This window comes from Pogoniulus pusillus, chromosome 18 (assembly GCF_015220805.1).
Source record: "Pogoniulus pusillus isolate bPogPus1 chromosome 18, bPogPus1.pri, whole genome shotgun sequence".
Lineage (NCBI taxonomy): Eukaryota > Metazoa > Chordata > Aves > Piciformes > Lybiidae > Pogoniulus > Pogoniulus pusillus.
Window position 1 is genome coordinate 11,170,001 of NC_087281.1, and position 26,938 is coordinate 11,196,938.

At 41.8% G+C, this 26,938-nt stretch overlaps 1 protein-coding gene across 2 annotated transcripts in view; it reads right to left on the reverse strand.

Moving 5' to 3' along the window:
* Positions 1-26,938, reverse strand: part of CAMKMT (calmodulin-lysine N-methyltransferase) — a 223,340-nt gene that overhangs the window by 6,586 nt on the left and 189,816 nt on the right. Inside the window, exons 8-9 of one of the 2 annotated variants that reach the window (XM_064158392.1) lie at positions 14,240-14,314; positions 5,288-5,351 (exon numbers count right to left, since the gene is read on the reverse strand). In XM_064158392.1, the coding sequence (XP_064014462.1) occupies positions 5,288-5,351; positions 14,240-14,314 (139 nt within the window). The remainder of the gene's footprint in view (positions 1-5,287; positions 5,352-14,239; positions 14,315-26,938) is intronic. The other variant, XM_064158393.1, reaches the window with a different exon arrangement.

Consider the following 26,938-nt stretch of genomic DNA (forward strand, 5'->3'; position numbering starts at 1 on the left):
ATCTGCTCCTTTTTCACATCGTGGTGGCTATGAATCACCAAAACAAACCAGAGATAAAGCACACAAAACCCACAGCGAATGCAAAACCTGTTTGCTGGCTCCAGACCATGCGGAGACTGTAAGTAATTATTTTCTTTCTTCAGTTTCACACACAGAAGAGTCTCTTCCACTTGCTGCCAGTGGAATTACCACAGTGTAAACAAGGCAAAGTGGGAGACGAATCAGACCTGACCATTAATTTTTAAAAGACATTTTAAACTACCTGAGCAGAGTATCCAAATTTGACCCTAAATTGGGAAACTGCATTTAAACCAGGACTTAATGTTCTTGCATAGAGGATTTTCAGGAGGATATAGAATCATAGAATCAACCAGGTTGAAAGAGACCTCCAAGATCATCCAGTCCAACCTAGCACCCAGCCCCATCCAGTCATCTAGACCATGGCACTAAATGCCTCATCCAGTCTGTTCTTGAAAACCTCCAGGGACAGCAACTCCACCACCTCCCTGGGCAGCCCATCCCAATGCCAATCACTCTCTCTGGGAAGAACTTCCTCCTAACATCCAGCCTAGACTTCTCCTGGCACAACTTGAGACTGTGTCCCCTTGTTCTGTTGCTGGCTGTCTGGGAGAAGAGACCAATCTGCACCTGGCTACAACCTCCCTTCAGGTAGTTGTAGACAGCAATGAGGTCCCCCCGAGCATCCTCTTCTGCAGGCTAAACAACCCCAGACCATTTATGAAGCCCAGGCAATGCACTATGGTTCATGAGCTATTATTTTTGTTTAACCTTCTGTATTTAAGAAACCAAAAATGACTGTAACTTGAACTGATAGATTTTAGTCTCTGTGAAAAAGACAATCCCAAAATCTAACCCACTTTATATAGCATCTCTTGGAACCTTATTTGCAAAATTAATTCTAACTGACTGAATGCAGCATTCTGTCACATGGAATGGAAACCAGTTGAAGAGCTGTAGACAAAGATTCTTCTCAGCCAACAGCCTACCACACTGAGGGGAGCCACAAAGTTTACTGCAAGTTCCTGTATTTAATTTCTATATTAACAAGAGCAAAGACTAACTTTGCTAAGGTACTGTAATCAGCTGAAGAGACAAGAAATATTTTTAGGGATCTAAGGAAATGATAAAATGATTGGATGTTGTAGGAGAATGTTTGGCTGGACAAAACACAGTCTCGTATTCCACAGGACAAAAAGTGACCAGAAGGGAGAATTTCTGTGGGAACTCTGGAAAGTTAAAATGCTGGCACTTGGTAAGGAGGATAGGAAGAAATCTGTGTGTGACAGCTCATACACACACACACGCTGAGGCAATGCACAGGGAGGCAGCAACAGAAACTATCTCAAGATTTATGGTACTACTGTGCACTTAAAAGATTCCAGTCACTAATACCACAGTGCTGTATGTATTCTCAAAATGCCTCTGTGAGACAGGGAAATACTTTTATGCTCATCCTTCTCGTGGGAACTTTAAGCTAGAATGTTAATTCTGTGGCTAAATGTGAGGTGCAAAGGGGTGTAACTCTCTGAAGGCACTGGAACTGCTTCTGTACATGTTAGGACTGAATACAGGTTCAACCCAGGATGAATAACATTAAACAAAGGAAATTTCACAGTCAGTTCCCTCACATTCTTAACATGCTTTAATGTCATCAGAGAGAAGTGGATAGCCAAGGAAGCCTTCAACTCATGATCACAGAATCATAGAATCAACCAGGTTGGAAGAGACCTCCAAGATCATCCAGGCCAACCTAGCACCCAGCCCTAGCCAGTCAACGAGACCATGGCACTAAGTGCCTCATCCAGCCTTTTCTTGAACACCTCCAGGGATGGTGACTTCACCACCTCCCTGGGCAGCCCATTCCAATGCCAATCACTCTCTCTGTTCAAGAACTTCCTCCTAACATCCAGCCTAGACCTCCCCTGGCACAACTTGAGACTGTGTCCCCTTGTTCTATTGCTGGTTGCCTGGCAGAAGAGACCAACCCTCACCTGGCCACAACCTCCCTTCAGGTAGTTGTAGACAGCAATGAGGGCCCCCCTGAGACACCTCTTCTGCAGGCTGCACACCCCCAGCTCCCTCAGCCTCTCCTCATAGGGTTTGTGTTCCAGGCCCCTCACCAGCTTTGTCACCCTTCTCTGGACATATTCCGGGACCTCAACATCTCTCCTGAATTGAGGAGCCCAGAACTGGACACAGTACTCAAGGTGTGGCCTGACCTGTGTTGAGTACAGGGGCAGAATAACCTCCTTCATCCTGCTGGCCACACTGTTCCTGATAGAGGCCAGGATGCCAGTATCTCTCCTGGCCACCTGGTGGCTCACCTGGGCACACCGCTGGCTCATGTTCATCATTATCATCATTGGTTTTGAAATCAATTCCCTGGTTGGGTTAAACAGCCCAGGTAAAGAACGTGCATGTGTGTGTGCACTAACAAATGTGTGTGCAGAGTCATGTTTTTGTCAATACATACTACCAGACTCTCATTAGCAGTGAGGAGACAAAGCCACAAACAGCTACTTTTCCACTCCAGCTAAGGGCTGTAGCCAGGTGTGCTAGCGGGAGGATCCCAGGCCCCCCTTAAACAAAGCCATAGGGATAGAGGCCCATCCCAGGGGGATGGACTTGCTCATCCCAGGATATCGTAACATTGTTATTCTATGCCCTTTCTGGTATCACAGCCTGACTGATCTCTCCCCTTCTCCTCCCTGCTTCTCTCACTTCCACTTCTCCGAGCAGCATGCTCTTATCTTGGTTTGGGGGCAGTTGGCAGGCAGGGAGCTGAGCCATTGAGGCCTCGTAGACCTGGCTGGGTGTGGTGGTTTTGGCCTACCCCTAGGCCAGCTGAGGGTGGAAGGGGTGAAGGATTCCAGAAGGCCAGTTTGGGCCAAGTGAGTCTTGTACTTACTCTACCTGATTGCCTTGTGTATATATGCTCTTGTAAATAGAAGTTCTCTTTGGAACTTCCAGTCAGTGTGCACTATTCTTACTCCTGGAAAGGGCTAAGAGTCGATTCTGTCCTCCAGAACCAGGGTAAGCTCGTGGCCCAAGCTGGATCGCCAGGTCACAGTTACCAGGGCACCTCTGATACATTCATTATCCTGCTGTACACATTCTTCTCCTGCAGTATCCACACATGGAGCAAGTACAGCAACATATGGGGCTACATGAAGAACCAGATGTGGGCATTGATCTGGGCTGAGAAAAATAGTTTTTGCCTTTTCCCCCACCCCTCTCTCTCTTTAAACTGAGATCATCTTTGTGTTCCAGATCACTTTTGGCCTCCAAAAAATTATTGCCCCCTGAGAATCGATGGTCCACCAAGGAAGTCAGAACGTATCACTGTGAGCAGGAGCTGCTCCATCTCCCCTCGCTGCCACTATCAGAAATACCTGGGTAACCTTTTCTGCATGGTGGCTATGTTTCTCCTGCCTTCCTGGCAGCCTTGCCCCAGAGCTCATTAAAATAATTCGGTCTTAAGTCATTTGCCTCAGGTCACTCAGGAAAGTCTATGGTAGAACCAAGAATAGAAACCTGATCACTCTTAGCAAAGAATGGGATTACTTACATGACTAAAATGACTCGGATTCTTAAGCCTTTGCACGTATGCATTTTCAATTCCTTTTGCAGAGAAAATCTCTTACACAAAGACTACAATACAGTTGTCAATGAAAGTTTGGAGAATGCATCGCTAAGATGCAAGACTCTTTTATTTTTAATGGAAAGTTTGCCTTACTGGAAGACCTTACTGTGTGCTAAGCATGAAAGGTAAAATGTCTGTTTCAAATTCAAATTTATAGCAATTATTTCACATGTTTTGTTGTTTTTTTTTTTTCATATTCTCCTTTTTATAATCTCCTTTTAAATATTTTTTTGGTAAAGATTCAAGATTTTTTCTTGGCCATAAGTATATGCACATGGCACCTTTTTTTCGTGTCCGTCAGCATCTGATTTAGCAGCCTAATAGATTGGGATTGGTAAAATATTCCATAAAATATTCCAATTCTCATTTTGATAATCTCCTTTTAAATATATATATTTTTGGTGATAAAGATTCAAGATTATTTCTTGGCCATAAGTATATGCACATGGCACCTTTTTTTCGTGTCTGTCAGCATCTGATTTAGCAGCCTAATAGATTGGGATTGGTAAAATATTCCATAAAATATTCCAATTCTCATTTTGATAATCTCCTTTTAAATATATATATTTTTGGGGATAAAGATTCAAGATTATTTCTTGGCCATAAGTGTATGCACATGGCACCTTTTTTTCGTGTCTGTCAGCATCTGATTTAGCAGCCTAATAGATTGGGATTGGTAAAATATTCCATAAAATATTCCAATTCTCATTTTGATAATCTCCTTTTAAATATATATATTTTTGGGGATAAAGATTCAAGATTATTTCTTGGCCATAAGTGTATGCACATAGCGCCTTTTTTTCAAGTCTGTTGGTGTCTGGTTTAACAGCCTAATAGATTGGGAATGGTAAAATATTCCATAAAATATTCCAAATCTCATTTTGATAATCTCCTTTTAAATTTATATATTTTTGGGGGGGAGTAAAGATTCAAGATTATTTCTTGGCCATAAGTGTATGCACATAGCACCTTTTTTCGTGCCTGTCGACGTCTGGTTTAACAGCCTAATAGATTTGGATTGGTAAAATATTCCACCAGTGACACACAGAACACATAAGCATTTTATGAAGAGCTTGGTTTCACTCTGTGCTAAAGCACAAAATGTAAACACAGGGCTTGCTGACTGGATGAAAAAAAAAGAAGTTTTAGACTACAATTTATGTGTAAGGGTTTCATTCATTTTTATATAAAGAGAAATGGAACAGCAAAAAAATCATAATAAATAAACACACAACGACAAAGGTTACAATTGAAGGGATTACAAATGACAGAAGGCAACATAAAAACTTTCAATATCGCACTTTTACTTTAATATGAAGACATTACTATCAAAGGGAAATACTTGAGAAGCGCTTTGATAAAAATAATCTCACGCTATCTTTGAAGCAGTTTCATTTATTTTACTACCCACTGTGTTCCTTATCGGAAGGCCAAGTATAAGAAGTATCCTAGTTTATGATTAGGAAAGAATCTGATAGATTAGAAGACTCAATTGAAGTTGGACATAATAAGTATTAAAGTATTACATGACATTAATCCTGCCATTCCATTACTCTCTCAATCATTGTGCACAGACTAATTATTCTGAAGCCAGTGTTCAGGAGAAAATAGAAACATACTTACACTGGGTTGGAGTAATCTCTTTATTGCATCAACAAGGCTAGCTCTGTACTGGTCCAGAAACAGGCTGACATTGAGAAGAGAACAGAATCCAGATTAAAATGGGTTTTCAATTCTAATGATACTAATGCAGATAAGTACAAGGCTAATTACATATGTTTACACAATGCTGTAAAGAGAAACTATGGTCTACATTTCCATCCAGTTCAGTTAGCTTTCAATACTAGAAAATAGATAAACCCAAATATAATCTAAACCAAAGCTAAAATATCAGCATGATTAGGCAGCTGAAATTCACAAATCACACATGGTGGCTATTAAAATACAACCATAGCAGAGATAAGGATCAAGAGACAAAGTTTACATTTCACATGTTTTTTTTTCCTATGGATGGGCTGTGGGTGGAGGTTTTTTAACTGTTTCCTGTTGTATTTCAGGGGGGTGGGGTTTTTTTAAATTATTTTACTTTCACAGTTGTGGCATGTTTGATCTATCAATCTATCTATCTATCTATCTATCTATCTATCTATCCCTATAAAGATTTACAAGCCCCCAGCTACTCTCTCCCTCAAACACTGTGTAAATAGAATGACTCAGATCATTCAGAGTTGTCTTCTCTCAAGAGCAAAATCCTTCATCTCCAGCATGGGTCCCACAAGGATAGCAACAGAGTCAATTTTCCCATGCAATGTTGCCAACACGCTCAGCCCTATTTTGGTGTGATTACCTCATGATTTGAGGGGATAATTCATTCTTCATGCCACTCAGTACCTTAATGTATATACTAATAGTGGCAACCAGGGTGCCAATCACTCTTGACTAGATATTTGTGGACATGCAGTTACTGTGGATGAGAGTGCATTTGCAGTGGTTAGTGAACAACCATCAGACAGCAACTGATGCCTTTCAGTCCTTACTAACACGAGCAGCATTTATATTGGTGATTCCTATAAGAAACTCTATCAAGAAGGCCACAAATAATGGGATTCTTTCTTCATTATTTTTCGTGCTCTCTCTGTAACAAAGCTGCCTCCTAGCCTGTATCAAGCTCAAGTTCCACACTACATGGCATTTTACCTATTAGGACATTGTTTCTATATTGTCCTTTCTCCTTCTGAAGAGATATAGTGGTGTTTTGTTTTGTTGTTGTTCGCTTGGTTTTGAGATTTGAAATTTCAAGAAGAATATAAAGAATATACAGAAAAAAAGAATACATGAAAATACTGAAGAGAAAAAAGTAGTCTGCCAACCACATGCCAATCATCAAGAATAGAGTATGTGCAGCTACTTAGATAAAGACATCCCATAGCTACCAAGAATAAAATATGCCTTATCACAGGGTCAAGCAGTTGTGTAAGAGCTGTGAATTTTTGCTACTCATGAAGAAACAAAAGTCTGTCAGAAAACTTGTCAGTGATCAGATTTCTGCAGCAAAACCTGCCAGACCCTCACGTTGTTGAAGAAAATATGGTAGTCTGTATATCCTTATGTTCCTTCAAAGAGCACTTCATACAGAAATGTGACCTTCTGAATGTCTTCTCAAGATAGCAAAGCACTAGGTAGCAATTTCCCTGACAGCCTGTCCACAGATAGAATGTGACTTTACCAACTGGCATGATGGCTGCCCCTCGGACTTCATAAATGTTACTGGGAGAAGCTTACTGGGAAAATGCTTGTTTAAATTTAATTAATTGAAACATCAGCTGATATCTCTAGTGTCTCCTGAGAGTTCTGATCACGTCAGGTAGATGCCTATATTAGGGCCACGTGGATGAGCAGAGGGCTGGAGGACCTCTCATATGAGGAGAGACTGAGGGATTTGAAGCTGTTCAGTTTGGAGAGAAGGCTCCAAGGTGACTTACTGTGACCTTTTAGTGTCTTGAAGGTTCCTACAAGAAAGCTGAGGGGGGACTTTTTAGGATGTCAGGTAGCGATAGGACTGAGGGGAATGGAATAAAGCTAGAAATGGATAGGTTCAGACTGGATGTTAGGAAGAAGCTCTTCAGCATGAGAGCGGTGAGACCCTGGAAGGGGTTGCCCAGGCAGGTGGTGGAAGCCCCATCCCTGGAAGTGTTTAAGGCCAGGCTGGGTGAGGCTCCAGACAGCCTGATCTAGCATGAGGAGTCCCTGCCCACGGCAGGGGGGTTGGAACTGGATGATCCTAGTGTTCTCTTCCAACCCTGACTGATTCTATGATTCTATATGGATAGATACCATAAGATACTACTGCATCAGGATCTTGGCCGCCTATAGAAGAGGTAGAACACAGTGCAGAAGTCATCCTCCAAAAGAATTGCTGAAAATAACTTCCTTCAACAGGAAACATCACAAGCCTGCACACACGTAAGACTTGTTGAGCTTATATGCAGACAGAAGTGCATTCCAAATTAAAAATGTGCTTACAATACTTTTATTTTTGAAAGCAGTGTAGTGGAAATACAATTTTAAGGCAGCTTGCCAGTGCTAAAATTTGTTTTCCATGGACCTGCATACAGAACCACAGAATTAACCAGGTTGGAAAAGACCTCTAGGATCATTGAGTCCAACCTATCACCTAACCCTTCTAATTAACTAAACCACAGCACTGAGTGCCTCATCCAGTCTCCTTTTAAACACCTTCCAGGGATGGTGACTCCACCACTTCCCTGGGCAGCCCATTCCAATGCCAATCACCCTTTCTGTGAAGACACACGAATTCCATGGAAAAGAAAGACATACCAATGTCTTTTTTTACAGTGAGATAGGGGCAAAACTGCTGCTTACAGTGAGGGAACTACAGGCCTTTGTTCACCAGAAACAAATATCTGAGCACTTAAAATGGTCTCGTGGTCTGCTAGATTAGACAACTTCAGTGACGCCTTTTCTGTCCAACCCCAATTGATATTTTGGTGGTATGGGAAGTGGATTCTTAGCCTTAAATTAGGAAACCCAGGTAACCCAGAACAGTTGCCCTGCTTTGCTCTCAAGCTGTCACAGTATCACAGAATGGTAAGGGTTGGAAGTGACCTGTGGAGTGTGGCTGTCCGAGATAGATTTCTAGCTCAGACATGAAAAAATTTGGAACACAGAAACTTAGAAGTGGAAGCTCTGAGCGGAGAGGTGAACGTTCTAGGGATAGGTCACATCATGGCAACAATGGATAAGTTAATACCTGAGCATGGACAGGTGGGATCTGACCCTAGGGTTGGAGTACAGACTGAGAAAAGAGTGCCCAAAGAACAGGGTAAGGGAAAATCAGTCAGTAAGTCAGCTCCAGTAGAGGCACAACTGAAATGCCTCTACAAGGGAGGCAAGGGCTCCAAACACAATGTCCAACTCCCAGAGGGCAAATGTAAGGAGTGAGAGAAGGAAGATCTGCTCACTATAATTGAAGACCACGTTTGTGAGCACCTAAGGAATCTGAACGTGCTTAAGTTGATGGGGCCTGATGAGACACACCCACAGGTCCTGAGGGAACTGGCAGGTGAAATTGCTAAACCACTGCCCATCATAGTTGAAAGGTCCTGGCAGGGTGGTGAAGTTCCTGCTGACTGGAAAGGGGCAAACAACACACATCTTCAAGAAGGGAGAAAAGGATGATCCCGGGAACTACAGGTCAGTCTCATCTCTGTGCCTGGCAAGATCATGGAGCAGATCCTCCTGAAGGCTCTGCTAAGGCAAATGGAAAACAAGGCAGAGATGATTGGTGGTACCCAGCGATGGCTGCACTAAGGGCAAATCATGCCTGACAAATTTGGTGGCTTTATGTGATGAAGTCACAGCAACAGTGGACAAGAGAAGGGCAACAGACATCATCTACCTGGGCCTGAGCGAGGCATTTGTTGCTGTCCTACATGGCATCCCGGTCACCAAACTGGAAAAACATGGACTGGATGGGTGGAGCACTGCTGGATAAGGAACTGGCTGGATGATTCCATGCAGAGAGTGATGATCAAGGGCACAATGTCCACCTGGAGACCAGTACCAAGTGGCATCCCTCAGGGGTCAGTGCTGGGACCAGTGCTGTTTAACATCTTTGTCAGTGATATGGACAGAGGAATTGAGTGCAGCCTCAGCAAGTGAGGTATTTTAACACTGGTTATGTAGTAAGGATGCTGTGAAAGCAGTAGCTCAGGACAGGAATAGTAGGAAGGTTTTCTCAGGCCACTAAGGAAGTTTCAGATCACAGAAGCAGATAGGCAAGAAAACAGTTGATGATTTGTCCTTTGTTTAGGCAGTGCTTTTAACCTGTGGAATCCAGATGAATAGGAAGGCAATATTGTCACCTCTTTACTTTTTTTTTTTTTCCTTTTTTAATTACCATTAAAACAAACAAATGAAAGTTTATAACAAAACTTCCTGGAAGTAATAGCATGCCACAGGGAAACAAATTAAAAAACCCAAGCCAATAGATCCTCTGTTTGCCTCATGCTGATAACCTTCCGTGCTGTGCCTGGCAACAAAGGGCATGTACTTTGTAAGCTGTAATGGAAACTCATTTTTCTTTTCCCACACTTTGGAATTGGTAATATAGGTTAGTTTACAAGTGTACTTCAGACATGATTATATTCACAATACAAAGGGTCGTTTATCTTTTTGTTGGCCTACAACTACACGGCTGACAAACTGAAAACAAACCCTTAGTTCCACGTTGTCAGGTTCCAGCTCACTTGCAAGTGTGTGCAAGAATCAGCCTTAAAACAAACAATACATTTAAACTGAAGAAGGGCAGAGACCTTACTGCATTCCTAAAAGGATTTCCTTATATTTAATGGCATACACTAGCAGAAACAAAATTGACATATTTAAAGATTTCCAAAGAATACTTTAATCTCAATTCTACATTCTTGGTAAATCCACAACTCCCCATGACTTGAGCAAAAATCTCAGCAGTGGAAGTGATGTGGGATGGCCTTCCTGGCCGCTGATGTACAAATAGATATGTATGTGCCAAACCTCAAGAATATAGGCAAAGTAAGTACAGAGAGATATCCTTAGAGGAGGCTCAGGGGTGACCTCATTGCTGTCTACAACTACCTGAAGGGAGGCTGTAGCCAGGGGGGTCGGTCTCTTCTCCCAGACAACCAGCAACAGAACAAGGGGACACAGTCTCAAGTTGTGCCAGGGGAAGTATAGGCTGGATGTTAGGAGGAAGTTCTTCACAGAGAGAGTGATTGGCATTGGAATGGGCTGCCCAGGGAGGTGGTGGAGTCACCATCCCTGGAGGTGTTCAATAAAAGCCCGGATGATCTTGGAGGTCTCTTCCAACCTGGTTGATTCTATGATTCCATGATCCCAAGTTTCCCCAATGCTATAGAGAATCTAGAGCTTCTGCTGTTTCTGCAATACAAATATGTATGAAAACCTGTTTCACAAGAATGCAAATGAGAAAGATTTTTCTGTTGGCTTATCATACTAGCCTTGACTCTTTCCTTGGATTAAAAAAAAAATGTCAGCAATTTTTTCCTTAATAAAAAAAGATATATGTCTCCTTTAAAATAACCAGGAATTTGTGGCTCTTGTGAGCTTCGGAAGAGTCCTGAGTTTGACATGTCTGAATCATAGAATCAGTCAGGGTTGGAATGGACCACAAGGATCCATGGACAGGGACACCTTACACTAGATCAGGCTGTCTAGAGCCTCATCCAGCCTGGCCTTAAACACCTCCAGAGATGGAGCTTCCATTGCCTCCCTGGGCAACTTGTTCTAAGGTCTCACCACCCTCATGGTGAAGAACTTCTTCCTAACATCCAGTCTGAAACTACCCATTTCTAGCTTTATTCCATTCCCCTCAGTCCTATCACTGCCTGACATCCTAAAAAGTTCCTCCCTAGCTTTCTTGTAGGCCCCCTTAAGGTACTGAAAGGTCACAATAAGGTCACCTTGGAGCCTTCTCTCTGGTCTGAACAGCTTCAAATCCCTCAGTCTCTCCTGCTATTTCTCCTTCTGTATTCATACTCACACTTACAATTCCAGGACTAGCATGACTTTATAGCCACAAGTATAGGTCAAATCAAAGTCTAAAGTTCTGACAGCCCTGACCTGGCCTTAAATCCCCCTTCAAAAGTATGATGTGGGTGGATATGCTTTAAAAATACCATTACTTATTTTGTTTTCACTGTATCCTTATTCCAGGTATGGCCTCCCCAAGATTTTTTCCCTCCCCTAATTTTTATCTCGTAGTTGACATTTTACAAGCCATTTCAGAATTGCTGAACCACAAAACCATTTTTATTGTCAAAATTCTGAATGGTTAAATAATGAGTAGCTTTCGCAGTTTGCCTCTTATTTATTTTATAATCTAGTGGAGCTACTAAATTTAGCTGTTAACTAATGGACTGTCTGTTCCGAGAAAGAACTTATTTTCCACTCCTGCACACAAGGTTTATGAAAGTCTGACTGTAAATATATGAATATAAACACACTGCTGCTTGTTGTAATCGTGTGCATTTTCATTTGAACCTCCATGTGGATTTGGAATATGCTTATGAATAGAGCTCGTTTTAATGTAAATGGGATCAAGCCGTACAACTGGTTAGCTATGCAGGGAATCAAACTATATCCTTCTCGTGGGAAATACTTTGATAAAATTTTATCCATGCCCCTAATATTTGAACTCAGATTTTTTTTTTCTTTCTAGTTCTCTGTTCTAATCTCAGATTTATTGGTTGACAATGAGGTATACAATTGTGGCAAACTAAGCGCAACGTATCCCATCTGTTTTTATTGTTGCATACTTCAGTCGAGCAGCTACATGAAAACATCTTTTTTTTTTTTTTCTTTTCCCCTTCAATGGCAGTCCAACAGATTCAGAGAGCAAAAATCTTACTGGCTGTTCTAAAGCCAGTTCTATACCTCAAAAGAGAAATACATGGAAGTGAAGAGTTGAGTTTGGTAAAGCGTGGAACAACATTTCTTTTGGTCAGCGTTTTCATGTACCAGGAAACCTAGCTTCTAAAAGTTTCTAAAAGACATGAAAATAAAGGGATTTTCATGGTTATGTATGGGTGCTTGCAGTAAGAAAACTGAGACAATTTGTGAATAAGAACACGCAGTTGGAGCATTTCCATTTATTTTAAAGAAATCTATAAATATTTATACACTTACCTGCATCTTAAGTGCTTAAAAATAATGCACAAAATGCAGAGATTGCAAATGCATTATGTATTTTACCTGTCATGTTTGATTCTTTGTTTCCTAAGGAAACTGCACTATTTGCAAACAGACTGTGAGGAGTATTAGGCAAGAATATTACTGGAAAAATTAACTTAAGTCTTGCTCTACTGTGCTGTCCTCCCAGCACAAATAGGATGACACGGTGTGAGTATCAAGAACACAAGAGATGGCACAGACAGGTTGTTTTGATATTTGTGTGAAGAACAAATTTAACTCTAAATCTCTTGGCAAGACCTTGCTTCACCCACATAATCTGGAGAACATCCATATGTGAGCCTTGTCTAAGCCTCCGAGAAGACTGCTGCCCTCCTGCTCATGTCCGCCAGCACTCTGATCTGACTTTCATACTTAATCTGATCTAATCCTGTCCAGCATTAACTTCATCTGTGCAATGAAACCTGGAGTATCCATTCTAATATTTGGTGAGGAAGGCATTTACTAAATTACTTGCTGAAATCATATGGTGTTGTTTAGCTCCTTATTTTAATCAGATGATGCATCTCGGAGGCACATTATCAGCGATTAGTTAGAAACCCTTCTCTGTCCTTTTTGGGAACAAAGAACTTTGCTGAAATTAAACCCTATGAGAAATGAAGCAGTATTGCATTGTGTCTACAAAGAGGAATCAGAAAAAGGGAAAAAAAAACCAAACAAAAAAACTAAACACATTTTCTCCTGTGCTATACGACCCCAGGAACTTTTCTGAAAGAAGAGTTTGTTAAACAGCAAACTGTCAAAGGAAAAAGAGTTAGAGAAGTATTTTATCAAAACTTAAACACAGTTTAAAGAGACAACAGACAGCTTTGCACTTCTCTTTGCCTTTTTCCTTTAACTACACCTTAGCAAGGTACAGAAATCTGCTGAACTGAGGTGTCCAAGGAAGTCCCTGTTTTCAGAATCTGTTCTCTCACAACAGTTATGTGCCACAAAAGATAAACAGCTTTTTTCTGGTTTGGACATTTAAAGGGTCATATACCCATGAAGGAAAGACAGAGTCATTTTAAAATGTGCACTCTCCTAAATGAAATTTGCACAACTCCATTTATAAACCATAAGTAGTTAATAATGTAATAATTTTTAAGCTAGCACACAGCAAATATAGCACTTCACAATTCTCTCTATCCAGTATCAGAAAAGGCTTGTGTCAATAATCAAACCTATTTGCATAAATTGTTAAACAATATATCACATTGTAACATGTACCTACCTTTTCATAAATCAAGTATTGGACTCATTTTTTTTCACTAAGAATTCTCCTAAAATTAACATGTGCCTGTGCAAATAACATAAAGCCTATGTCTACAAATATTGCTGTCAAATTGATTTGAGAAACAGAATGTGATCTCCTTTTGAAAATCTTCTTTTCCTCTGAAAGATTTTCAGAGGAGCAAAAAATGTATCCCCTTATATCAATAGTCGGATCTCTCCTAAGAAGTAAGCTAATTGAGCTGTTTGTGTTGATAAACTCCCTTTTCTCCAGACTGTTCCTCACTGAGCCATAATTATTTGCAATTTGCCTAAGTCGTCCATTTACTGATACGTCAAGCATGAAACAGAGGCAATTCCAGAAAATGGAAATGCTTCTCAAAATCAATCTTTGGGAAATAATGTGGTAGAAGTTACTGTGTGATAGAAGACTACCTTATAACTGTCACATGGAGATGAATATTAATTTGTTGAGGTTAAGGTGGCTTTGTGCTTCATTTGTTGACTTTGCTCAGCCATCAGCAAGCAGCACTGTAGAATTACTGCAGCAAAGCTATTTTTCTAACATGAGTTTTATGATTTTTATGTACTTACCAGTCAGCACACATAACAATGTCAAAATGTCCTTCCAGTTGAGAGACATCTGTCTCATTATCCCATCGTAAAATGCTAGAGGAAAAAAAAAAAAATAAAAAAAAAAGGGAAAAGGGACTTCTATTTTTTCATCTTGAGGTTTCTATTAATATTATTCCTACGTGCCACAGGACTATTTCAAAAAGTATACGTTTGTTACTTTCAGGGGTGAACAAAAAGAAAATACCCTGTACATTTTAAAGGCTTTAAATCTCAAAGTTCAAGAGCTGCTTTTTTATCGTAACCTAAATGCAATCCACACAGGTTCTGAGGAGTGGATCACCAATAAATACCTATTTCTGAATTAGTGGCAAGTGTATGGTTTCAGATTTTAACACCTTAACAAGACTCTACAAGATGGGAATGCCCAAGCATCGACAACCCAAATGGAACACACATTTGCAGAATAGATGTGAATTCATGGATCTCTGTCATCTGCTAGGCAAATCAGTTGCGTTTCTCATTGATGAGGTGAGCATACACTTGGGCTGGAAGGAGCAGGGACAGGGTGAAAAAATGCCTAGCTTAACTTTGGTGCCAGCGACGTTGCCTCAGGCCAGCTTGAAAGTACAGAAGTGTGTTGGGAATAGTAATATTAAATGTAGTGATTCTATAGAATTGTCTGAATATTGTACACTGGAACATAAGCCATGGACAGGCGAGAGTGCACGAGCTCAGAAGTGCTGAGTTGAGGTAAAATAGAAGGTTGGAATGACCTTAGAGAATGGTGTAACAAATACAAAGAAATGTAAGGCTGGAGCCTGTGGGTTTGCCTATCTCTGCTGACTGAGAATCCTCAGACACAATGTAGGTGCTGCTGAGAGAATATGATGAATGTCTACGCCAATTAGTATGTAATTTCTGACACAAGTACATGTAACCAATTGCAGTTTAATATAAAGTGTAGCCTGCTGATGAAAAGTAGAGAAACACATGTTTGGAGTGCAATAAATGGATTGGAGTGAACTTGCTTATATTAAGCATTGCCCTGTCTCTTCTGATGCCTATGGCATTGAAGCCAGTGGCAGCAGTGTTGGCTCTGTCAACAGCAGTTCTTTCCTAAGGTACCAACAGTATGCAAAAATGCACATACTTACACATTTCTCCTCTGATTACAAATGCTGCTGATTTATGTAGTTGCCATTAAGAACTTCAGTACTTTGTTCCCATTAAAAAAAAAAAACAAACCAGCAGCCAGTATTGGAATTTACTGCACACTTAAAACATCATTACCCAAAGACTTGAAGCTGCATTTCTATTCCTAGGCTGTTTTTCAGAAATGAACCTTGTGGCCATTTGAGCTGATTTTCCAGTTCAGACATAGGGGAGAGGCCACAAACCTACCCTTCTTTTTCATTTCCTGGTTACTTATAATAGAGTGTAGATAAATATTTACAGGGAAAGCACTTGTGGGGGAAGGGTCTAATCTGATCTTGTCAGGTTGTGCATGCTTATCTCAGTTTTGTATGAGTCTTGACCAAACAGACCCTTTAGTCTTCCTGCAGCTACAATCTACTTCTGGTTAAAAGCCATCACTGTTCACGCCCGACTCCTAATATTTAACTGAGGAGTTATAATGTGTTCATTCAGAAATGTTCTCTAAGTATATAGGACAAAAAGGGAAATTTTATACATTGATTATACTATATTGACAAAAAAGAGTCTGTTAAATATGTAGATAGATGGTTATGTAGCCATAAAGAATTAAGGTACCACAATAAGTGTGTACGTGTGCATGTGCAATTTCAGAGAGAATGCTTTTAAAACATGGAAATTATGAAAGGAGAGGCCCAGTTCATTGGAAAGGCTTTGATTATGTGGGGCTCAGCATAACTGAACAAATCAGGACTCATTAGCCCACTTCCCCTCCTGGAATTTATTGTGACAATCTAAAGAGAGAAAAGACTAGATTAATTTAATTTTTCCCCCTCAAATTGAAAGTAATCCAGATTTTAGAAGCCGAGGTAGCTTTGCACACTGGCACGCAGCAGGCATCCAGTAGTGGAAAGTGACAAAGGAGAGTTCTCACTCTCAGCTGCTGGCTGCCTGCTGGCTACCAGTGGCTTTTTCAACCCTGTTTCCGTGGAAACTTAGGTTAGAATGGTGAAAATTAGGTAAAGGTAAGTTTTGTGGCTTTAAAGCATGCACTCTAATACTTTAAGAATCTTGAAGCAGAACTGGAAATTGGTAGATGAACTGTGAGCCTTAAAAGGCCACCTTTGGTTCTCACTGCTACAGAAACAGAGATCTGATCAGTGCCACTACAGGGATTTGAATTATGATTTTTTTAACCCATATATTTGCTATACTTCACACACGCAGTTTGGAAGATAGCACAGGTGCCTGCTCTTGCAAAAAAAACCACACCTCTTTCATGTTACTCTCAGGTTCTGACTGAGTATCCAAAATACAGCATTTCTGTGCAAATCTACTGTAGGCACAAAGGAGATGTGTGGGTTGGTAAAAGCTCAGACATCATAGCGCTGAGCGAAATACGGAACTGATGAGTTGCCAAGAGCATGAGCAGTGGTGCAACATGACTGACTTGTGCCTTGTTAGAAGAAATGAGCAAAGGGCTCCCTCCATGCCCCTTCATTTTCCTGATGTACTATCAAGGCTGATCTTGGTCTACAATAGAGTTGCACTGTTGAAGACATGATGATTATGAAAAAGCCAATGATAAATTTACACACAAGATTTTAAAGGGACAGGAAATTCACAGCATCACAGAATTAACCAGGTTAGAAAACACCTCTAGGATCATCGAGTCCAACCTATCACCTAACCTTTCTAATTAACTAAACCATGGCACTAAGTGCCTCATCCAGCCTCCTCCTAAATACCTCCAAGGATGGTGACTCCACCACTTCCCCAGGCAGCCCATTCCAATGCCAATCACTCTTTCCATGAAGAACTTCTTCCTAACATCCAGCCTAACCCTGCCGTGGCACAGCTTGAGACGGTGTCCTCTTGTTCTGTCACTGGGTGCCTGGGAGTAGAGACCAACCCCTGCCTGGCTACAACCTCCTTTCAGGTAGTTGTAGAGAGCAACTCCTGTGGGGAAATAACCATGTAGACTAATTTCTATAAAATAAATACCAACAGAAATCATTCTGATCTCACTCAGAATGTATGCACACTGGTGGGAACGATGCAGCTACAAGTGGTATATATATCTCCATGCTATCTTTAGCCAAGTGCAAGTATGGCTAGTAAGGGAAGCACAGCTAAGGCTATGTGAAGCTCAGTACCAGCTGTAACCTCCAAAACTGTTCTGGAAGCTAACTCTGGGCTACCATGTCTATAAAGTTTAATGCTTCCACAAATTTGAATGAGCTGCAGTCAAACAGCTGCACTTTCACCTGTAAATAAGACATGGCCCCAAATACCAGGGAATCAGAAACAGTTCTGGTCACATTAGCACTAGCACTGATGTCAGAAGCAACCTGATTCTTAATCAGAACCAGCTATTTTGAATTCTGTTGCTAATTAAAGTAGCAAATCAGAGTCAGGATGTATAAAAATACCATTAACCAGCCATATGGCTTCTTGTAATCCAAATGCAACCCCCGAGTGCTGAGTACAGAAAAAAATCTGCTGATAATTGCAAAATGACTTTGAGAAAGGTAAAGATGTGTATATGTGTATCTACATGTAATTGTCTACACAAAGTAAGAGGGTGAGGAGTAAAACTTATTTCAGGGATTATCGAGGATGTAGTGGTCAGACCTGGCAGAAATACTGATGGCACCACAAAGCAAGGGCTGGCTCCATTTCTATTTAAAGAAAAGCACTGCTAGGAAACCCAGAGAAGTGTTAGGTACAGAAAACTGAAAAGCTCAGTCTTTCTGAATTTTTCTTTATGAAAACTAGACATAAATTTAGAAATACCATGCTACAAGAAGTCTTTTAAATTGGCAACAGCATGTTGAGTGCCAACTTGAAGAAAAGGCAAACACTGTTAATATTTTCCTATTGTTCCCTTCCCACCCCTTCTCTTGGTGGAGATAAAGCACCTTTTCTCTGAAGTCACTCTTCTTCCAGCTTCCAGTTTAAAACTACCCTTTTTTATTATTTTTTATTTTTTTTGAAAGATGCTACAGTACTGACAGCTGGGAGGCTTGGCTGATGCAGCTGCAGGCTGTGTGGCCATCCAGAGAGACCCGGGCAGACTGAGAGCTGGGCACAGAGGAACCAGATGAAGCTCAACAAGGACAAGTGCAGAGTCCTGCATCTGGGGAGGAATAACAAACTGCACCAGTCCAGGCTGGGAGGTGATCTGCTGGAAAGCAGCCCTGTGGAGAGGGACGTGGGGGTGCTGGTGGATAACAAGTTACCCATGGCACAGCAATGTGCCCTTGTGGCCAAGAAGGCCAATGGGATCCTGGGCTGTATTAGGAGGAGTGTGTCCAGCAGATCAAGGGAGGTTCTCCTCCCCCTCTACTCTGCCCTGCTGTGACCTCATCTTGAATACTGTGTTCAGTTTTGGGCTCCCCAGTTGAAGAGGGACAGGGATCTGCTGGAGAGGGTCCTGCGGAGGGCTACAAGGATGATGAGGGGACTGGAGGGCATGGCTAATGAGGAGAGGGTGAGGGACCTGGGGTTGTTTAGTCTGGAGAAAAGAAGACTTAGAGGGATTTGATAAATGTTTATGAGTATCTGAGGGCTGGCCAGGAGTGGGGGAACAGGCTCTGCTCACTGCTCCCTGGGATAGGACAAGGAGCAATGGGTGTAATTTGCAGCAAAAAAGATCATCTGCTTCTTTCCCCAGCATCCTTGATAGAGCCTGGGAAGATCAGAAGCGCCTCAACAGCTGATAAGACACTAACAGAACTCCCTGCAAGTATTTGGGTACTGTCTAGGAACTGTAGTTAGCCCTGGGAAGTCCAGAGATAACTTTTGTGAGTAAATACTCAACAGCCTCATTATCAAACCCTCAGCAAAACTCTGTAAGAAATTCTCCAATTGAATCCAAGACCTTTGCCTAAGCAGAAAGGAGCTTCCCAAGTTCATGTAGTGGGCAACCAGTGTAACTGACCACAAGAACCTCTCTTCCAGTTCAATTAAGTTTAATGTTTGTATTTCAGCTACTTATTTCTTAAGTGTTCTAGATTCTGCCTTTATCCTTTATGTAATGCTTTTCATGCCCACTGAGAAGACCCTGATATTATTATTAAAAATTACTGGGTGAGTAGTGAGGGTCCTGAGTATCAAAATGAATAAACAATATTAATTTTGAAAAACACCATCTTGCAATCAATTAATTACCTACCATTACATTGCTTCAAAATATATTAGTATTTTAATAAAGATAAAACAACCTGCTCCACTTAGCAGATGAACAGCCACCAAGAACCTCTATCTATCCATCCACCTCTTTTCATACCCTAATTTAGGGTCTTCAAAAAAACCCAACAAGTAATCATTGTTGGTAAATATACAGGTTAAAGGTGAAAAGATTTTGTCTGGGTGTTTATATGACCAAGTTGGTTCATTAACACATTAGCAAAAGATATCATCAGGATGTTTCTTCACACCTTGACCTTTCTTTGAGATTCCTCAGTTCTGTATAAAGATCAAGAAGATGGATTTTAACTTAGCAACAGAAGCCAAGAATCACAGAATCACAGAATATCAGGGGCTGGAAAGGACCTCAAAAGTCCAACCGCCCTGCCAGAGCAGGATCTCCTAGACCAGATCACACAGGAACACATCCAGGTGGGTTTTGAATATCTCCAGAGACAGAGACTCCACAACCTCCATGGGCAGCCTGTTCCAGTGTTCTGTCACCCTCACAGGGAAATGCTCCTCTTCATGTTTAAATGAAACTTCTTATGTCCCAGCTTCCACCCATTGCCCTTTGTCCTGTCACTAGGCATCACTGAGCAGAGCCTGGCTCCATCCTCCTGGCACTCACCCCTTAAATATCTATACACATTGATGAGGTCACCTCTCAGTCTCCTCTTCTCCAAGCTAAAGAGCCACACCTCCATCAGGCTCTCCCTGTAACAGAGATGTTCCATTCCCTTCATCATCTTTGTGGCTTTGCACTGGACTCTCCCAAGCAGTTCTACATCACTCTTGAACTGGGGGGCCCAGAACTGAACACAGTACTCCAGATGTGGCCTCACCAGGGCAGAGTAGAGGGGCAAGAGAACCTCTCTCAACTTGTTAGCCACAACCCTTCTAATACACCCCGGAATGGCATTGACCCTCCTGGCCACAAGAGCACACTGCTGGCTAATGGTCAACATCCCACCCACTAGGATCCCCAGATCCTTTTCCCCTTTGCTGCCTTCCAACAGGTCAGTCCCCAATCAATCCAGGTCAATGATGAATATATTGAACAGAACTGTCCCCTGTGGGACCCCAAGTAGTTACAGGCCTGCAATTGGACTCTATCTCATTGACCACAACTCTCTGGCTTCTTTCCTTCAACCAGTTCCCAATCCACCCATACACCTATTACTACAACTCCTTTGAGTAGTCCTGCAGATTTGCCTACTATTGTCTTCCTGTCTTTCTCATATTCTCATTTCTCCAACTTCATTCACCTTCTGTCTGTCTTACTTTCTCTTTGCATTGCTTTCTCATCCATTATTTCATTCTCTACTAGCATATGCCTGGGTTGAAGGAGCCAAGGTGAAATTTTTAACCACAGGTACCCAGCATCAATCACTCTCTTTTCTTTCACATTTCTAAGCAGTTTGAAGGCGACATTTACAATTGCTAATAGACATTTCCTTCTAACAATCTCCTTACAGGGTTCAGCAACTTCCACATAATTTATCTACTCTGTATATACCAAAGTATACTGGTGATTTTTCTCAGCTAGGCTCAAAATCTGCACTTTATCCTCATTCTACCAGTCTTCTCTCTAAAGCTCAGTAAAATCTTGTTACTCATTAGTAAGTCTTTCCTACATTTCTGTTCATTTCATGATGCGTCACCTCAGTCTGCTCGTCCCCTGAATTTCTCTTCTGGCCTATTCCATCCATTAAAATTAAAACCAGTTACCCATTTCTCTAATTCACACTGTGTATCCACATTCACAACTCAGTATTTTTCCAGAGCCTCAGTGAGTGAGAAGCTCATAATCTCTACAGTATAACAGGGCATTGTTGTTACCACTTTTTCTTGACCCTTTTGAATGTAACCATCAATTCCAGTCTGTAACCTAGACTTAGGTTCCTCTATATTTGCATACCTTGGCTCTGTTCAATTTTGCATATTCTTTCTGCACAGCATCTCTACTAAATTTCTTACATACTCCCTCAAATTAAACTTGTGGTCATGTTGTCATCACTTACATCTTAACATAGAGTCATAGAATCAACCAGTTTAGAAGAGACCTCCAAGATCATTCAGTCCAACCTAGCACCCAGACCTAGCCAGTCACCTAGACCATGGCACTAAGTGCCTCATCCAGGCTTTTCTTCAACACCTTCAGGGATGGTGACTCCACCACCTCCCTGGGCAGCCCATTCCAATGCCAATCACTCTCTCTGCCAAAAACCTCCTCCTAACATCCAGCCTAGACTTCCCCTGGCACAACTTGAGACTATGTCTCCTTGTTCTGTTGCTGGTTGTCTGGGAGAAGAGACCAACCCCCACCTGGCTACAACCTCCTTTAAGGTACTTGTAGACAGCAATGAGGGCCCCCCTGAGCCACCTCGTCTCCTAGCTGCACACCCCCAGCTCCCTCAGCCTCTCCTCATAGGGTTTGTGTTCCAGGCCCCTCACCAGCTTTGTTGCCCTTCTCTGGACACCTTCCAGCACCTCAACCTCTCTCTTGAATTGAGGGTCCCAGAACTGGACACAGTACTCAAAGTGTGGCCTGACCAGTGCTGAGTACAGGGAAAGAATAACCTCCCTTGTCCTGCTGGCCACACTTTTCCTGATGCAGACCAGGATGCCATTGGCTCTCTTGGCCACCTGGGCAGACTGCTGGCTCATAGTACCCCCAGGTCCCTTTCTTCTTGGCTGCTCTTCAGCCACTCTGTCCCTAGTCTATTGCACTGCTTGGGGTTGTTGTGGCCAAAAAAGATTACAATATTGTTCCCTCTGCTCTCAGAAAATGCAGTATTGTCCTATTAATATGCATTCAGAACGCTGCTGCAAAGATTGTTTTTCTTGCCTACAACTCTGACCTTGCCATCTTTCTCTTTCTACTCCGTGTAAGTTGCAAGTTGTTTTTTCTGCATGCTCAGTAACAGTTCACTTCTCTATTTTTCATCTCTCATTCAACACTGAAAGGACAAGACCCTTCTTTAATCAGCTCTAATGTCACTCTACACCTTCCACTTAACCTTTCAAGCAAGCACCTTTATAATTTTCTTCCACTATGGTACCTATGAACATTCACAAACTCAATCCATTATCCTTGAAACTCTCCCCTAAACCAGCCCAGACTAAAACTGAAGAGGGTAGGGTGCTCTTGTGCCTCCAGCTCTTGTCACACTGAGTACAGTTATCCTTCGTTGCTCTACCTGGTCTGTCTGTCTCTGGTCTTAGACTACAAATTCTTTATCACAAGCTCCTTTTTTGGTCTATGTTTATACAATGCCTGCTATAACAATTAGTGATGAAACTTCATCACACAAATGTGGTAATACAAAAGACGAAAGAACCACCAAATCTATGGGTTCCTTCTAACTTGAGATGTTCTGTGATTCCATTCTTCTGAAGTTTTCAGTCCAAAAATTCCTTTTCAAAACTGTATTAGTTTCATGCTTCCCTTATTTCACATTCTGAGAAAGTGTTTGCTCCCTCTTATTTTGAGCAACATATTTTGCTAAAATTCAAAAGCAAACATTACAGGTTTTGTCTTAAAATATAACAGTCCCTAACACTTACGCATTTGCTACATATCAAAAGCTACCAAATTCTGGGGACATAAAAAATACTCTGCATTTTAATGTAACTGTTGAAAAATGAAGCTTATCCATTTTGTAGAGATACCACAACCCAACATTCAGCACGAGTGTGGCTATTTGCTTAGAAGAAGTGATAATATCTTATATAAAAATGTTATTAATAAAAGAATACCACTGGTGTTAGTGAATTTGCATTTTCCCACCCCTCCTCTATGGCAAGACATTCTAAACCAGTCTGGCTACTATTCTGAGCAAGGTTCATGTAAGATATAGTATAAAAAATACAGAATTGAAACATGTAAGGCAACATAAGCACATGACACAACCACACAGGTAGGTCAGCAATGGTTTGGCCACAACAACCCCAAGCAGTGCTTCAGGCTGGGGACAGAGTGGCTGAAGAGCAGCCAGGAAGAAAGAGACCTGGGGGTACTGGTAGATAGGCTGAAGATAAGCCAGCAGTGTGCCCAGATGGCCAAGAGAGCCAATGGCATCCTGGTCTGCATCAGGAACAGTGTGGCCAGCAGGATGAAGGAGATTATTCTTTCCCTGTACTCAGCACTGGTCAGGCCACACCTTGAGTCCTGTGTCCAGTTCTGGGCCCCTCAGTTCAAGAGAGATGTTGAGGTGCTGGAATGTGTCCAGATAAGGGCAACAAAGCTGGTGAGGGGCCTGGAACACAAACCCTATGAGGAGAGGCTGAGGGAGTTGGGGTTGTTTAGCCTGGAGAAGGCTCAGGGGTGACATCATTGCTGTCTACAACTACCTGAAAGGAGGTTGTAGCCAGGTGGGGTTGGTCTCTTCTCCCAGACAAACAGCAACAGAACAAGGGGACACAGTCTCAAGTACAGGCTGGATGTTAGGAAGAAGTTGTTGCCAGAGAGAGTGATTTGCCATTGGAATGGGCTGCCCAGGGAGGTGGTGAAGTCGCAGTCCCTGGACATGTTCAAGAAAAGCCTGGATGAGGCACTTAGTGCCATGGTCTGGTTGACTGGCTAGGGCTGGGTGCTAGGTTGGACTGGATGATCATGGAGGTCCTCTTCCAACCTCCTTGATTCTATGATTCTATGACCAGTGAATGAAAGTATCGTACAAGGTACAATGTGTAAAAATATGAAGAAAGGCAATTTCTTGCTCTACGGAAAATACTCCATCCATGAATATGGAGAAGAAAATCAAGGGGACAAGAAGGAAAACCAAATGAATTCAAGTGAACCAGGCAGGTCTATAAGGACTGATTTTGAAGACAAATTAAAAACATCAGAGAGGATTTAATTCAGAGGTACTTAAATTCTGAGGATGGAAAGGACCACAATAAACATTCACAACTCTAAATTTTTCTATCTAGACCAAATATCTCACAAAATTAATACATATGTTTCAGAATGATACCCACAGGATTTGGATGAAGGTAGAGAGGCTCTGCAGAGGGACTTGGATAGGCTGGATCAATGGGCCAATATCAATGACCCATTTCAACAAGGCCAAATGACAGGTCCTGCACATGGGTCACAACAACCCCAAGCAATGCTACAAATGCATAGAAATTTCTCTACAAAGCTCTATAACTTGTAATTTTTTTTTCTCTTTACATATTTTTATCTGGTTACATGAAATGGACAGACAAAAGTACAGCACAACTGAAAACAAACTGCAACTCTATAGAGTAAACTCAACCGGGTGAAACACGCAAACAGGAGAGGCATCAAAGCTGGTATGGCCAAATAGCAAAGAAGGTGATTAGAAACAAAATGTCAGCCCTCCAAAATCTGAAGCTGCACCCAAATGAGGAAAGGCTCACAAACGTGGGAAATGAAATATAATATTGCAATTAGGCAGGCCAAAAATGCATGTGCTCTTTCTTTTGTTCTAAATCTTCCTGTCAGCTGATAATTAGGATAGAGTGAGCACTTACAGAGGATAATGTTATTTCAGAGAGTTGAAATTAATTCCTTGCATCAGTGTTCACTGAGGAAGAAATTAAAGACAACTTTGCCACAGCAGCCTTTTTTGATGTGTCTTCTGTAAAAGGGAGCTCTGCTTTATAAACCTTGAGCTCTTCAAAGGTGTCAACATTGTTCAGATAATAATCTGAGTAACACATGCTGCTTCTGATTCTGAAAGGCTGTTGGCAAAGACTCTCACCAACACCATTTAAGGAAAGTATACAGCCACTGGAAAAGAATTTTGACATGGCTAAACAAACAAAATACAGGGAACAAGGTAGTACTAAGTGGGCAGTTCTCACATGGAAGGAGATAAACAGTGGAGCTCTCCTGAGACCTGTTCTATTCAACATGTTTACAAGAGATGAGCAGTGAAGTGGCAAAGTTTGCTGATGTTAAAAGTTATTCAAGATAGTAAGGAAAAGAGCAGACTGATGAACTGCAGAAGGATGAAACTCACTTACTGGCACATAAAATGACAGATTAGATTTGGTGTGGATAAATGCAAAGTGCACAATGGGAAGAGTAATTCTGGCTTGATAAAGAAAATGAAGGTTTCCAAACTGGCCACCACTGTAAACTCCTTATGCCATGGCAGACACAGTCATGAAAATATTAACTCAGTGCTCAACTACAGTGAAAAAAGTAAATCACTGTTAGACATTTTAAGACAGAAGTAGAAGATATTATTATTCCACTACATTTACCTGTAGTTTGTCATAGAATAATGGAATGGTTTGTGTTGGAAGGGACCTTTAAGCTCATTTTGTTCCAACCCTCCCCGACCAGCATAGGCAGGGGCACCTTCCACTAGGCAAGGCTGCTTGACCTTGAACACTTGCAAGAAGGGGAGTCCACAACATCTCTGGGCAACATGTTCCAGTGAAGCACTTCCTTACATGTAATCTAAAACCTTTATCTAACTCTTCCAGTGTAAAGCCATTACTCCTTGTCCCATCACTGCATGCTCTTGTAAAAAGCACTCTCTAGTTCTGTAAATCAGCCTCAGCTATGGAAAATTCACAGGGCCTCCCTGGAACACAACTCTCTCAGCCTGTTTTCATAGGAGACATGCTCCAGACCTCTGATCACTTTCATGGGCATCCTCTGGACTTGATGGACAGATCCATGTCCTTACATTGGGGGTCCCAGAAGAGAACACAGCACTCTAGATGTGAGCTCACAAGAAGGGGGAAAATCACCTCCCTCGACCTGCTGGCTGCACTTCTCTTGATGCAGCCCAGGATGTGATTTGCTTTCTGGGCTGCAAGTGCATACTGCTTACTTATATTCATATTATTTGAAGCCTTCTCTTCTCCAGGCTGCAGAGCCCCAGCTCTTGTAGCCTGTCCTCACAGCAGAGCTGCTGCAGCCCTCTGAGCATCTTCATGGCCCTCCTCTGGACTTGCTCTAACAGTCCCACGTCCTTCTTGTGTTGGTAAGATTATAACTTGTTAACTATAATGAGACAGAATTTACACTTTTGGTCATATGGTTGTACTTTCTGGATGTGAGTTCTATCGTTGCCTATAGAATGAGCGAAGACTGCATGATTCATTATTGCTAATCATTCAAAGAGTACACCATATCACAAGTGTTTGGCTCACTGACTTGCTGTAATAGGCTGCCCAGGGAGATGGTGGAGTCACCATCCCTGGACGTGTTGAAGAAAAGACTGGCTGAGGCACTTAGTGCCATGGTCTAGATGGCTGGATGGGGCTGGGTGCTAGGTTGGACTGGATGATCTTGGAGGTCTCTTCCAACCAGGTTGGTTCTATGACTCCATGATTTATAATTCATCTTATCATAGCAAGCCATTTTCAGCAATGTGGTGTCAT